Source organism: Chaetura pelagica, unplaced genomic scaffold (genome assembly GCF_000747805.2).
Source record: "Chaetura pelagica isolate M959 unplaced genomic scaffold, ChaPel_1.0 scaffold642, whole genome shotgun sequence".
NCBI classification, from domain to species: domain Eukaryota; kingdom Metazoa; phylum Chordata; class Aves; order Apodiformes; family Apodidae; genus Chaetura; species Chaetura pelagica.
In genome coordinates this window covers 638,737-651,922 of record NW_009952704.1, presented here as the reverse complement: position 1 = coordinate 651,922, position 13,186 = coordinate 638,737, and the positions used below count along the sequence as shown (strand labels likewise).

At 36.4% G+C, this 13,186-nt stretch overlaps 1 protein-coding gene across 1 annotated transcript in view; it reads right to left on the bottom strand.

Moving 5' to 3' along the window:
• ULK4 (unc-51 like kinase 4) overlaps positions 1-13,186 on the bottom strand; it is a 219,221-nt gene that overhangs the window by 46,519 nt on the left and 159,516 nt on the right. The window contains 1 exon segment of the mRNA XM_009994107.1: positions 7,307-7,492. Coding sequence (XP_009992409.1) covers positions 7,307-7,492 — 186 coding nt within the window.

Below are 13,186 nucleotides of genomic sequence, written 5' to 3'. Positions count from 1 at the left end.
CCTGCTTGCAGAGAACTGAATCCTGCCCAAGGACTTGTTTTATCCAGATGCTCATCTTAGTGTCAAATTATTTCCTATTTGGGAGAGTCACTTTCAAACAATTCCTTGGGCTTATTTTGAATACAGGAAACAACCTGCATTGTTCTCTGGAGCAAGAAATGACTTTTTACTGTGCTTGCACTGAGCTTTCTAAAATGAGGTCCTGCTCTACAGGCACTAATGCAATTCAGTTATAATAACAATGAAAGCTGCAACCACTGCTCAAAAACTCCCATTAATTCTACAAACCCTGGAAATATGTGCAACCTGGTTTTAACATTAAGCTGAGAGAACATTTTAATTAATTCAATCTTAATCAATTAATGTTGGTAGACCCTCTTAGAAAAATATTGTTGATATTTACTACTCCTTATCTGAGGACCATGAAATATTTTGCCAACATTAATCACCACAACAGCTTGTGAGGGTAGGTGAGTAATACTATACCTAAAGCTGCTAGGACAACGCAGAGAGCAGCAAAAGTAGGAGCTGTCCAGCTGTGCATTAGGAATTTGTCAGTATCAAAAAAATACTAACTCAAGATATGGTTTAGTTGCAAAGCAGGTGTTTGTCTATGTGGTGGAAATACCAGATAAAGGATAGCATGGTCTCTTCAATATGGAGAGAGCACTCCACAGTTACAGTTAAAACACTGACAGCAAGTTAGACATTGCAGAGGTGTAAATGTATAAAACAAATCAGCACTTTAGATTAAGATAACCATGGATATTCCAGACATATCACCAGCTGCAAAAAGGTAGTACCTAAATCACATCAGAAGTTAGAAGGCCCAGAAAATATTTACTAACCAAAAGCTTCCAAGCTATGCAAAATCCTATCAAACCCCCAAAATTATAAGTTAATTGCACAAAAAAGTTCTCACCATCTGACTTAATGTATCACTACTTAATGTTTTGATTTTACCACTGGTTATATGAAGTCTAGTTGTGGGGTTTTTTTTAATAAAATAGGTTCATGGTGTCCAGTGACCAGCTGAGAAAATATTTCTCAGCTTAGATCTGATTAAAATAAATTCTAACTCTCACAGTTAAGAATTTCTTGACACTTCCAGTTAAGAATACCCTAAGTCACATACAGAAAGAAAATACACTGTGTTTATGGTTATACATACACAGGGATACAAACTATACCACAAAAAGTCAATTAGAGCAAGTGTAGTCAGAGAAGTACAAAATTGACACAGCAGAAGGGGATCTTGACGCAGCCAGAAATAAGTGATCCTATAATTCCGGGCAATCTTATAGAGATTTAAATATTTGCCTTTTCTATAAGAAGAAGTAAACAGAGAATTCCTGTACCATCTAGTGCTCCAGGTCAAAAAGTAGTAAAGTTTTCTGCAATCTGGTATCAGCCACAGAACTCCTGGACAGGATCAAAAGTGACAAGACAGGGGAAGATAAGAATTCCAGGGACTGCATCAGTGTCTGAGGTTTACCCATGGGTACTTGTTCTGTTTAATTTCATAAGACAGAAGGATAAGTACTGGGAAAAACCCCATCAGTATATAACTTTAGAATGCTGCTTTTAAGAATTTTAGCCAACTGAAAGAAGGATATTGTAAAACTTAGAGGTAAATGAAAAGAAAGACATGAATCAGAAACAGAAAAGGCCTATCAAAATTCTTTCGGTGCTCTAATCAAGTGTGTAAATCTAAATACCAAAATATTCTTCCTTCTCCTATGATAGAAACCATAGGATGCCAATGTCAAAAAAAAGAGAAAGTGAAGGACAGTGCTAACATACTGTACTACTTCCCAGCATCCTGAAAACACTCCATGAAATACACAAAGTATAAATGAACCTGAATTTAGCCCTTCACAAGTTACATAAACCAGGTCATATACATGTTCTTACCTCAAAGGTGAAACAGTATCTAACCATTCCAGATGAAAATTAAAATTGTTATCAGACCTGTACAGCGAATATTTGTATCCTGGATTTCAATAAACAGAATGCAATTAGTCAAGTTAAAATTAACCATTACTATAACTATTAACCATACTATAAAGAATGCCCTGGGATCTCAAATGATAGTTAACTAAAGCATCCCTCTCACATCTGGAGATCCTAAGTATTAGTAGAAATACAAATAACATTTTCATACAGTACATTTTAAAATCTACTTTTTGAAAAGCTATGTTATTATTGATATAAAGCAAATATTTATAAACAAAATAATCTGCAATTTAGGATTGACATTGCTTGCAGAATGTCTGCGAACAAACTCAGATATTACTTTTTTTACTATTCAAAAATCACTTTCATTGACTAAACGTTTTCCTTCTTAGTGCTACTGAAAATGCTTTACTAAACTTAAAAAAATCTTCCATCAGGGTTTAATGGTGAAAGTACTCCACCATTAAAGTGAAAGTGAAATTATTTAATTTCCATGACAATTTGGAAGAGCCCATAGGGCATTACAAACTGAACACAAAGTTCAAAATACAGCTTAAGTGAGAATAAAAAAAATATCTAAATATCCAAATTACTCAGATAAATTAATCAATGTTGACTCAATACTCTGTTCAGTAAACCATAAACTACAGCAAAAGGGCTGTGCCACAAAACAGTTATGCCTGTCAAATGCTGAATTTCTTTAAATTACACTATCCCAATACATTATTTAAATCATTGTTAAATTGCTGTTTAAATTATAGTAGCATAGTTGTGATCAGCTGCATTTGCCTTCTGAGTAATTTAAAGCAGTTTTTTCTTAACTCGTCGCTAACTCAATAGACACATTGTTCCTTGACCAAAGGGAAGGGTCTGGCCCAGCAATTCTGACTCACAAACAGCCCTGCTGACCAATAATATTCATCAAGGACATTGGAACTTTTTTTCCTAAAGGAGTGTCATTAGATTGTAATTCAGACATAATATATGCAAATACAAGAAGCTATACTTAAAAGCTTACTTTACAACTAGATTAAAACCCAGAAGTGAAGGAAGACAGAGGAAGTCTCTGGTGATGTGCCCACATGGTATGGCAGGCCTGGAAATGCCATGGCAGAAGGTTGCCAAGGGACACTGGGTGCTGGAGGCCACCCCATCACTCATCTCTGGGGATCCCCTCCAATTTCATTAAAACCCTAAAACAAAGATCTGTTCAAGTGTGAAAACAGAGGAAGTTTCCCTCACAGTTGGAAGGATGGAGGGGCATTATCCTTGCCTTGTGTTTGCTCCAAAACTTTTTGAGAAACCTGTCCTGTTTATGGTCTGCATAATGTATCTTAATGTTGATTAGCTTTTTCCTCTTGAGAGGATCTTAAGTTGTTTGTTTCTAATGAAATGCTCCATCCCACCAGGGACATTATTCTATTAGACTGAAGCCAACACAAGATGGTCTATAAAGAAGTGATGCAAGCTTCCTGACAACTTGAAAATAAGAGACTAATACTAATAAAGGATAAAAAATATTCATGTAAGAGTCATCCTGATTTTAAAAAGACATGCAGTTTAAGGAAAACATATATAACAACACGTGCATTTATAGTGAGTACACCTATACACACTATAGGTGTATACAATACTCAACAATTACTCAACAATTACAAATACAATACTCAACACACAAGTGAGTATTGTATTCACAGTCTGAAAGCATCTCTGTTATAAAGTTATTCCTCAGAGCAATGGAATATTATGGATTATTGTAGTAATTAATGAAATTAATTAAAGGCACACTTAAAAGATTCAAGTTAGCAGAAGGTTGCATAAGAAGCTTTTCTCCAGATAACAGAGCCTATTGGAGAGCTTGTGCCCTCTCAGCAGGAGACAGGCCAAAAGGTTCCCACAGCATTCCAAGACTCTGGGAAAGCAGGATCTGCTGGCAGTTGCTGCCCAAGCACCTCGTGGTGTTGAAACCTTGGAGCTGAAGCTGTAAAAGGGATGCTACCTGAAAATCTCTTAGGATTTTGCTTCACCTTCTTTGAGGCAAGCTCCCTGCAGAGGTACTTCTGGGAATTCATTTTTCTCAGAGGAATTTTTCCTTATTACTAGATGGAATAAAAATAGTATTCTCTTGATTTAAAAGCTGAAACATTTTATTTGTAAGTACACAGCTGCAATCCCACATCCAGTGGAGATATTGACTAGTTCTATAAAAATTCCTGTGATAATCATTTGCCTTTGCATTACTATCAGATTACTATATGGTAAATTGAGATGGCAGGCAGATTTTTTCAGGCAAAAATTGAACTATTTTCTTCCCTGATGAAAATTTCTTCGACTTCACAAAGAAATACTTTAATTTAGATTATTTACTCCATACAAGAGATGAAGTAACAAGACCATGATTTCCATAAAGTGTGGCAGGAGAGGCTCCCAGAACCAAACAAAAGGACAAGATTCCTCCCCTGACATCACTGATGGATTATACAAATGATGCTAAAAAGGATGAAGAATATCTGAATAGCAGTATTGTCTGACCCAAGATGAAGTAACCAGAATAAGAGAATGAGTAAAAGGTCTGAAAGGGAAAAAAAAATCAAACCACCAAACCCTGTTTCTCCAATTCAATCATTATATTCCATTTCTGTCCATCATATCAGTGGCAGTGAGAGAATATTCTTGAAAAAGACTGGTTAACCGGGGCCTGAGACAGTCAAAAGTTTTGAAAGCCAAGAGCTGATTATAAAAAAAACAGAAAAATGACAGTCAGTGCTGCTTCTTTAAAGCCTTTAAATCATTCTTACTTACACAGTTACTGAAGGTAACTCAGAGCATATTTTTCTCATTTTCACTCCTAATAATTTCTTTGTACAGCAAAATTAAGTCTGTAGAAAGGGCTGCTCATGGTGATTCCACTAGTAAGTCTGTACAAAGATACATTTTTCCCCCTGCCTGGCCTGTATCTTTATCTCTGTTCAATAAATAATATCACAAAATTGTAGGGCAAAAATACATGAAGGAAATATTGCAAGAAATTTATATTGTCCTGCAGCCAATTTGCTAGTCAAAGTTGATGATGACTATTTAAGAAAAAAAACAACTTCCAACCACCTTCCAACTTTGCCCAAAAACCCCTCCAACCACTGGAGATAAGACTTAGTGAATACCATTAAATTAAAGCAACACATAGATATTAGTTTCCTTTTCATCAAGGTAGTAAGGTCATCATGTACATCAACAAGCTCTCTGACATGCTTTAAACTGAAAACTCTCAAATTGAGACATCTCTCTTCATTGATCCACTGGAGTCATATAAAACACTTGGAAAAAGATTAGTAAGTCATACTGCCAGGTATTTTCCTTATTTCCAGGAATACATGCTATAAAGGCAGCTACAGCACAAACACGTTGAATTCTTCTTGTACATCCCTGTCTTACGTAAGCAACAACTGTGCCTGTAACCATGAAGTTAAATGTAACCACAGATTGGAAAGATGCTCTGCACAAGCACTGATTGGCAAGAATGGAAATTGGTGCACTTAATGATCTGTCTATTAAAATATTGTTCAGACATTAATAAAAGAAAAACTCTGCTCTAGGCTTCAAAATTCAGCATGAACCACTGATGTGGGCTGAATCCTTCTTAAATAGATATTATTTTATTTCAATGTCTTTTGTGATTATGACAATTTTGACAAGATAATTATCTCCTCTGAACAGGACTTTTTAAGGTTTAGAGAAAAAAATGTAAGATTTATTAAATAATCTGTCAAATTATCTATGAACCCTGCTTTCAAAAGAAATCCTACAATCTCATTAAAATAATTACAGAAAATCTATGCCTGATGTTATAAATAACAAGTATCAGTATCACTAGCATACAAAGGAGAGAACTAAAAGTACAGGAACTTGCAAGATTCAAAAGGTGATAGCCTAGCTTTGTTCTCTTAAAATAATCCACAGAAGTTTCTGTGTTAAATATCCTGCTAGGTCAACTTTTGAACCACAGTCTTCAAAATGCAGGGAACAGAAAAGTCTGTAGTTATGTTAAAAAATCAGCCAATCTAGATATGTATAATGCAACCTCATTTACTGGGGAAAAGCAAAAACCAGTAGCACAACAATTACGCAGAAAGAGAAGCACAGGTACAAGCAAAAATCGGTAGGAAGTGCCTTAAAAAAAATTAAAATGCTAGAATTCTCTTTTCAGGAAATGCATTAGAAAACGGAGGAATTAAACTTAAGGGGATGTCAGGAATGAGAGAAATTATGAATGTTAAATATGATTTCAGTTTTAATTCTATATACTCATGCTTCTTCCAGGGAGAGAGAGGACTGAGCAAAATTGGGAAGAAGGGTATGGTGTTTACTTTCCTGTGCTGTAAATACAGTAGGTAGGAGAAAGAGGACAGGAACAGCTCTGAAAGCTCTACAAAAAAGATTGCCTCTTAGCTCTGTAAGTAGGATGACTCCTGCTGTTGTGAATTATGGCCTTAATTCTGCCAGCCAGCACTGCACTTGCAAAATTCAAGTGTCTTCTTTCTCTTACACTGGGGAAGTTACACTCTTTTAATTGAAAACTCCTTCTCTTGGAGAGTAAAGGGTGAAGTAATCAACCAATGCAAGGTGACAATGCAGGAAAAGCTTCTTATCAAAACACTTCAAGATAAAAACATACTATTATCTGAGAGAATGTTACAGATACAGAAGGTTTTCCACCTAAGTTACTTGAAAGACGAAACACTGCTGTCATGCCACCATGTCAAAGCATGACAGAATTGAAACTCCTACCCATCGATAGCATCACCAGATGCTATCACCTGTCCCTTGCCCCTGCACAATTTCCACTGATTGGTGTTCTCCATTATAACCACTCCAGCAGGAGTGGTCCCTATCGCTCGCTGAGAATGCGGAGTGGACAGTCTATGCACAAACCTATTTCAAGCACAAAATGGCATTTTATTTACCATGAAATCAAGCACCGTGTTTCTGAACAGCTATTTAATGCTACAAGGTGAGTTGCCTTTCAGGAGGCATTCAGAAAATTGTTCTTCATAAAGCTGAAGTGCTAAACAAATACATAAATAACAGGAGTTAAATAGCTGAACAGTTAACTGAAATAGGAGAAATTCAGCAATCATTTGTAAGAGGTTTTAAGTGTAGAAGGCCATCTTCTCCAGAAAGGTTAACTGAAATGTAGAGACATGAAATTTAACTTTCTATAATTTGTTTTCAAAACTCTTTTGTACTCTTTTTCACTTTAAGAGGGGGGGAAAAAAAAAAAAGCGTAAAAAAAAATAATCCAATGATATAAAATAACCACATGGACTTTTAAAATGTTTGGAAACCAACTCACCAGTCTCTTCAGCACTCTTAACAAAAGTTTCAGTTGTCGTGCATCTTTTTTAGACTTCAGTACTTCAGCAAAGCTGTCCATGTTTTCTGGAGACATACTCTCCCGGCTGTTCCCTCCATAGAGCTGAACCAGCAGCAATAAGCACTGTGAGGCACTCTCAAATACTTCAGTCTCTTCACTGGGAAGCTAAAAATGAACAAACAAAAATCAAATTCCAATTTAATAAAAATTGCATATCCCTGTGGAATTGGAACAGTATTAACGTTTGCATTGTGCCAGGAAAGAGTAATTTCTAGTTGGATGACTTGAAGTTCCATTAAACTAAGCTTAATAAAGTGATGAAAATATAATTAAAACATATATGTTCTTAAGCAGTAGTAAAACTACGTCTCCACCACGATTCTATCAAACACCCTATCTATAGTGACACCAAAAAAACACTGAAAAAGTTGTTCCAAATTCTCTTATTTTCAGACAGTATATTTTGCTTTAAATAGAAGTAGTAATAGCAGAGAGTATCATTATAGCCAGGATGTCTAAACTCCTATACAACTCACACCACAAAACCTTCTTTAACTATTTCTAAATCAAGTCTGCAGCTTCTGGCTGTGGTAGCACACAGGCTATCCAGCTATTTAACAGATTTTAGGTAGGTGCACCTTAGGAGGTATGTTTTGCAGAATTTGAAAATTTTCCTAAATTCTAGCTTTCCTGCACTCCTTTGAAGAGCACTGGAGCAGACCCTAGCAATGGGATGGAAAAACTCCTGGAAAGCAAAATTATGGAAAAGATATGGGGGCATGGCTAATAATACTCTTTAGATGAGCTTCTGATAGTATGACACAGCTATCAACAGGACAGCAGGAACACAATGCCCAGTTTTAGGGCACATAGCTCACAAAAGCTAGTGAAATAATCATGTAGGTTTCTTGGAAACAGGCAAGAGGCTAAAAGATTGGAAAACCTAACAGCAGAAGACTGAACTAATGAAATATCTATAATTTATCAAAGGGAGGGGTTAAAGGGCACTTGATCATACTCTTCTGGTTACAAGTGAGAAAAAGCAGGCTGAGGATGGGTTAATTCCTTTAGCTGAAAACAGACTGATAAGAGACAATGGCTCAAAACTTTATCTAAAGCAATTCAGATTAGAAGGAAGACAGGACTTTGATTTCCTTTTTTCTTTCTTTAATAAGGGTAATTAAGAACTCCCTTGCAACTGAGACAGATATAAATTGCCTGTGATGGAGAATATCAGAATAATCAGGGTTTTTTTCTAAAAGAGTAACAAAATGCTTTAATGAGAAATTTATTTAGGGAAGTCCTATGTCCTGTTTTCTTTTTAGCAGTTTTATTTTCCAGTCAAGTCTCTTCTAAGTGACTACATTTGCTGAAGTCAGTGGCATGTTTTTCAGTCAGTGTCTGCTTCCAGGACTGGTAACGCTTGATGTTTATAGTTACTGCTGGAGAATGGTATGCAGAACCACAGGCACTGCTTGGTTCTGCTCAACTTCCTATGCACCAGAAACAAAAGGGCAGAAAAGAGGTCACACCTGCGACCTTCCTGTGGGGAGGAGTGGACCAGACAGGTGACCCAAACTGACCAAATTAAGTGTTCCATTGGTATAAATCTCAGTATAAATCTGAAGGATCATGAGGGTCAAACTCTTTTCATCCATGGCTGGCATCCTGGGAGGACTCCATCCAGTCTTTTGCCTTTGATCCCAATCTGGGTGTTTCTGAATCCATGCATTCCTGGATCCAGCTCCTGCCTGCCACTGAATTCAGTCTGGGACTTTCCTAGGGCTGCCCTGAAGCCTCAGGGCTGATGTGAGCATTTTTGGAAGGCAGCACGATGGTGATTTTGTATATATTTGTACATAATTAATTTTATTTTTCATCATTATTGTTTCATTAAAGCTTTGCAGTTTAGTTTCCAATCCACAAGTATCTTTCCCTTATTCTCTTTTCCTTCCCTTTCTGGGGATGGAGAGGGGTTAATAAGAGAGCATCTGTCACTCTTTTAATTGCTGGCCAAGCATTAAACCTTGACAATCTTAAATACGATCCTAGAATAAATTACTAGAACAGCCTTTTCTGGCCTTACAGTCTATGAATCGAACAAACTATACCAGTGGTGGTCTTAACCAAGAAGGTGTAGAAGTGTAAAGACACCTCATCATTCCTATTCAGTTTTTTAACTAAAAAAATACTATTAAAATACAAAGAAGCTAGAAAAAGTACAGTTAACAGACTACCCTTATTGACAATTAAAAGGAAACAAATTACATAATTTGTCCAACCATTTCTATAATATGCCCAACCATTTTAATAACAATTACTTATTTAATCTGCAGTATGAACCTCTCAAGGTTTTTTTTTCATTTTAAGGAAAATCCATACAGTTACTGTAAAGCAATCTGGGAACATATCATCAGACATATATATACACTCCTGAAATATTCAAGCAGCAATTCCCCAGGGATCTGCATGCAAATACAATCCTGTTTTCCATTAGCTTCATAGAGCTGGCTGTTTAAAACATACTGAACTGAGATGTAAGCTCTGAATACATAGCCCCAAGACATATCACATTCTATTTGACCTAATGCTATGCAAGTGACAGCACCACAGCAGTTATTTCTTCCCCAGTTTTGCTGGGTGGTTTTTCTTCATTCCAACCTAAATGCCACCTATTTGACTGTTTCCTTTCCAACATCCAGAACTATCTCAGAACATCACCAACAGAAACAGCAAGGGAAAAAAGGAGGAAAAACTATAAACAGTAAACAACCTTTATAGCTCCATTGATATCTTCAATCCATATCAAGTAAAATAAAATCAGCTTTGAGCCAACTTGTATTTCCTTCAATTAAAAAAAAAGATATTACATAAATGAAGGAAAAATTAATTACTTTAACATATCTCTTATTCTTTCTAAAAGCAACACTAATTCACAGTTTGTTACTAGATCAGTGCAGACAGGTATATCAAGCACTCTCTGAAGAACATCACAGTACAGGAACTATAGTCAATTTTCAAATGTTTTTTTTGTTGGAAAACCAACAATTAAAAAAAAAAAAAGTCCATGAATGTTTGGACAGGTACACCTTTGCCCTGCTACAGTAGTGCAGGCTAGTTCCTAGAGTACATAAGCACAAGAATTCCATGTGTAACCAGTAACCACAACAGCCATATTTGGAAGCAAGAGTGTTCTGAAGGTCTTTTTCTGAGATATTCAAGACATCAAACGCAGGAGTGGAAATGTGCTAATCCCTGCAAAGGACTGTCCCTACAACAACCTTGCATGAAGAAGCACATAAAACACCATGTCCGTTGCAGTTCTTCCTGAGACCAGGTGGGTACATGACTTCCAAGGAAGCAAATTAGCAAGTCCAACCTGTCAGCATTATTCCCAAGGAAGGCTTTCTTCAGCAGGCGTCCTCAGGTGAGACAGTGCAACACTTTGATCAAAGTGAGGAGGTGCTGGGCTCAGGCCAATGGCTTTCCTTATCTCCTTCTGACACACCCAACTTTTTGCCACTGTTGCAGCTTTTCACAGGGTATCCAGCTGCCAGTGACCATCCTCCAAACCTAGCCACCAGTATCACACCGGGGTTCACAGTACTTGCCAGTCATGACATCATCCTATTCAATCGCAAATCATAGGATCATAGAATCCTAGGGGTTGGAAGGGACCTCACAAGATCATCTAGTCCAAGCCCCCTGCCAGAGCAGGGTCACCTAGAGTACATCACACAGGAACGCATCCAGGTGGGTTTTGAATGTCTCCAGTGAAGGAGACTCCACAACCTCCCTGGGCAGCCTGTTCCAGGGCTCTGTCACTCTCACAGTAAAAAATTTTTTTCGGATATTCACCCTGAACCTCCTATGCTCCAATTTGCACCCATAATTAGGGTGGAAGAGGAACTTTCAGCAATATTCCTTTTTAAATATGTCTGCATCAGAATTTTTCTCTATAAATCTCACCTTTGGGCTGTTCCACTACCAACAAGTAGCGTTTTAGATGTCATTATCAGTCATAAGCTGGTAACCTGAAATTTAACAATGGCTGCCAGTCAGTCAATTAACACTTATAAAGAGTAGGGGATCTGAAGAAAATTATTGGTATGAACAAAAGCAATGACTGAAAATACAATAAATAACTGTAAATATAAAAAAGAAGTAATGAAAATTCAGCTTTCAAGTGAATAGTAGTATCTCATGTATAATAAGAACAGCCAAGCTAGAATCATGTCATGCTAGACAATGAATATAGACAGATCGTTCACTTCCTAATCAGCTGGAACAGTGTTCTAATTATTTTTCTAATCTTAACAATTCCATTTGATACAAAGAATTATATTTCAAGTCTTTGAAATGTGTTTGTAGTTTTTTGTGACAGCAGCTATTTAAGTTTTTGTTCTTTCAGTGAAGGAGAAACACATGAAAAACTAGAGTTCTAACTCAGAAAATATCTCTCCCTTAATATTTCATAATTACATGGTAAAATTCCAGTGGCCTTTAATTTCTTTTTGCATTATCTGTTTTAGATGGGATTATGGGTTCAGCCCTTAAGCAAGGTAGAAACATTAGAGCTACTTCTTGCAGCTGTTAATATTCTGGGCTAGTGCACAACTTGAAGAAAATCCAGCACCTTACAATGAATTACTGAACAGCCAAAGTCACAATTTTTTGCCATTCTTTAACTCAGAACCACTGATATATTTTTTACTTCAAAATTTTAGAATAATGTCTCATGACAAGACTTTTGTGCAATGAAGATTAAGTATAATTTTTTACTTCATTTTTATGGCCATGTTACAGTCTCCTGTAAACAGGCTCCTAACATAATATTCTGCTTCTCTTCCTTTCTAGAAAGAGCCAGCTTTCTGTATTTTAAGGTTAATGTAGTGAAATGCAGGAAGTTTCTTTCTATTCTACATCTAAATTCCTGCAGTCTGTTGTCAGAAATGCCTTCATTTTGAACTGAGTTGCAGTGTGTTCATGAATTGCAAACCATTGCAAGAAATGTGTGATCATTTGAGCTGAAGTGGCAGTTTTCACACTGTTGGAGTTGTTACAGCATCTAATTTTAGAACTACAATGAAACTGTCTGGATTACCCAGAGGGGACACTATTTCAGTGCATTAATGAGGTTATAAACAAAGAGAGTTTATTACTATAAGAATAGATGTTCATTAAATCAGTAATGTGATTACAGAACGTGCTGTTAAGGAAGCACCATTGGGAACTATAGGGAAGATTATTTTGCAAACATTAAACAAAACGTAAAAGCAAAACACCATTACTAAATTACTAAAACTTTACTATGCTATTCTTATTTATAAACATGCACAGTTTTAAATGAAAAAAAAATACATTTTGCTTTAGGGCAAAATTGTTGTCCTCCTACCTAGGGGAAAATATTTCAAAACAAAATGTATTTTATTATATTCTTATTTCCTCTGGTGTGTTCTGTTTGGTAGGGTTTTTTGGGGGGTGTTGTGTGTGTGGTTTTTTGTGGGTTTTTTTGTTTGCTTATTTTTTGTTCTTGTTTTTGTTTTTTTTTTAGGGTTGCTCTGTAGAAAAGAATTCTTCAAATGTAATTCACAGATAACACTTCATATACAATACAGGAAATAAACATATGTCTTTCCAACCTGATCCCAGAACTGTCTGTATTCCTAAGAAACACAAAACAAAATTCCACAGTCTCCTGGGTTATCATTCTTCTGCAGTCACTTTCATCATACATTGGCAAATACCTTCACATGCTCTAAACCAAAAGTGAGGGCACAGTCTTAGAACCAGGGCAATGCAGAGACAGAAAGGACTGAGAAGAGATAATCTCATTCATCCCTGTGCACTGAGGCTTCA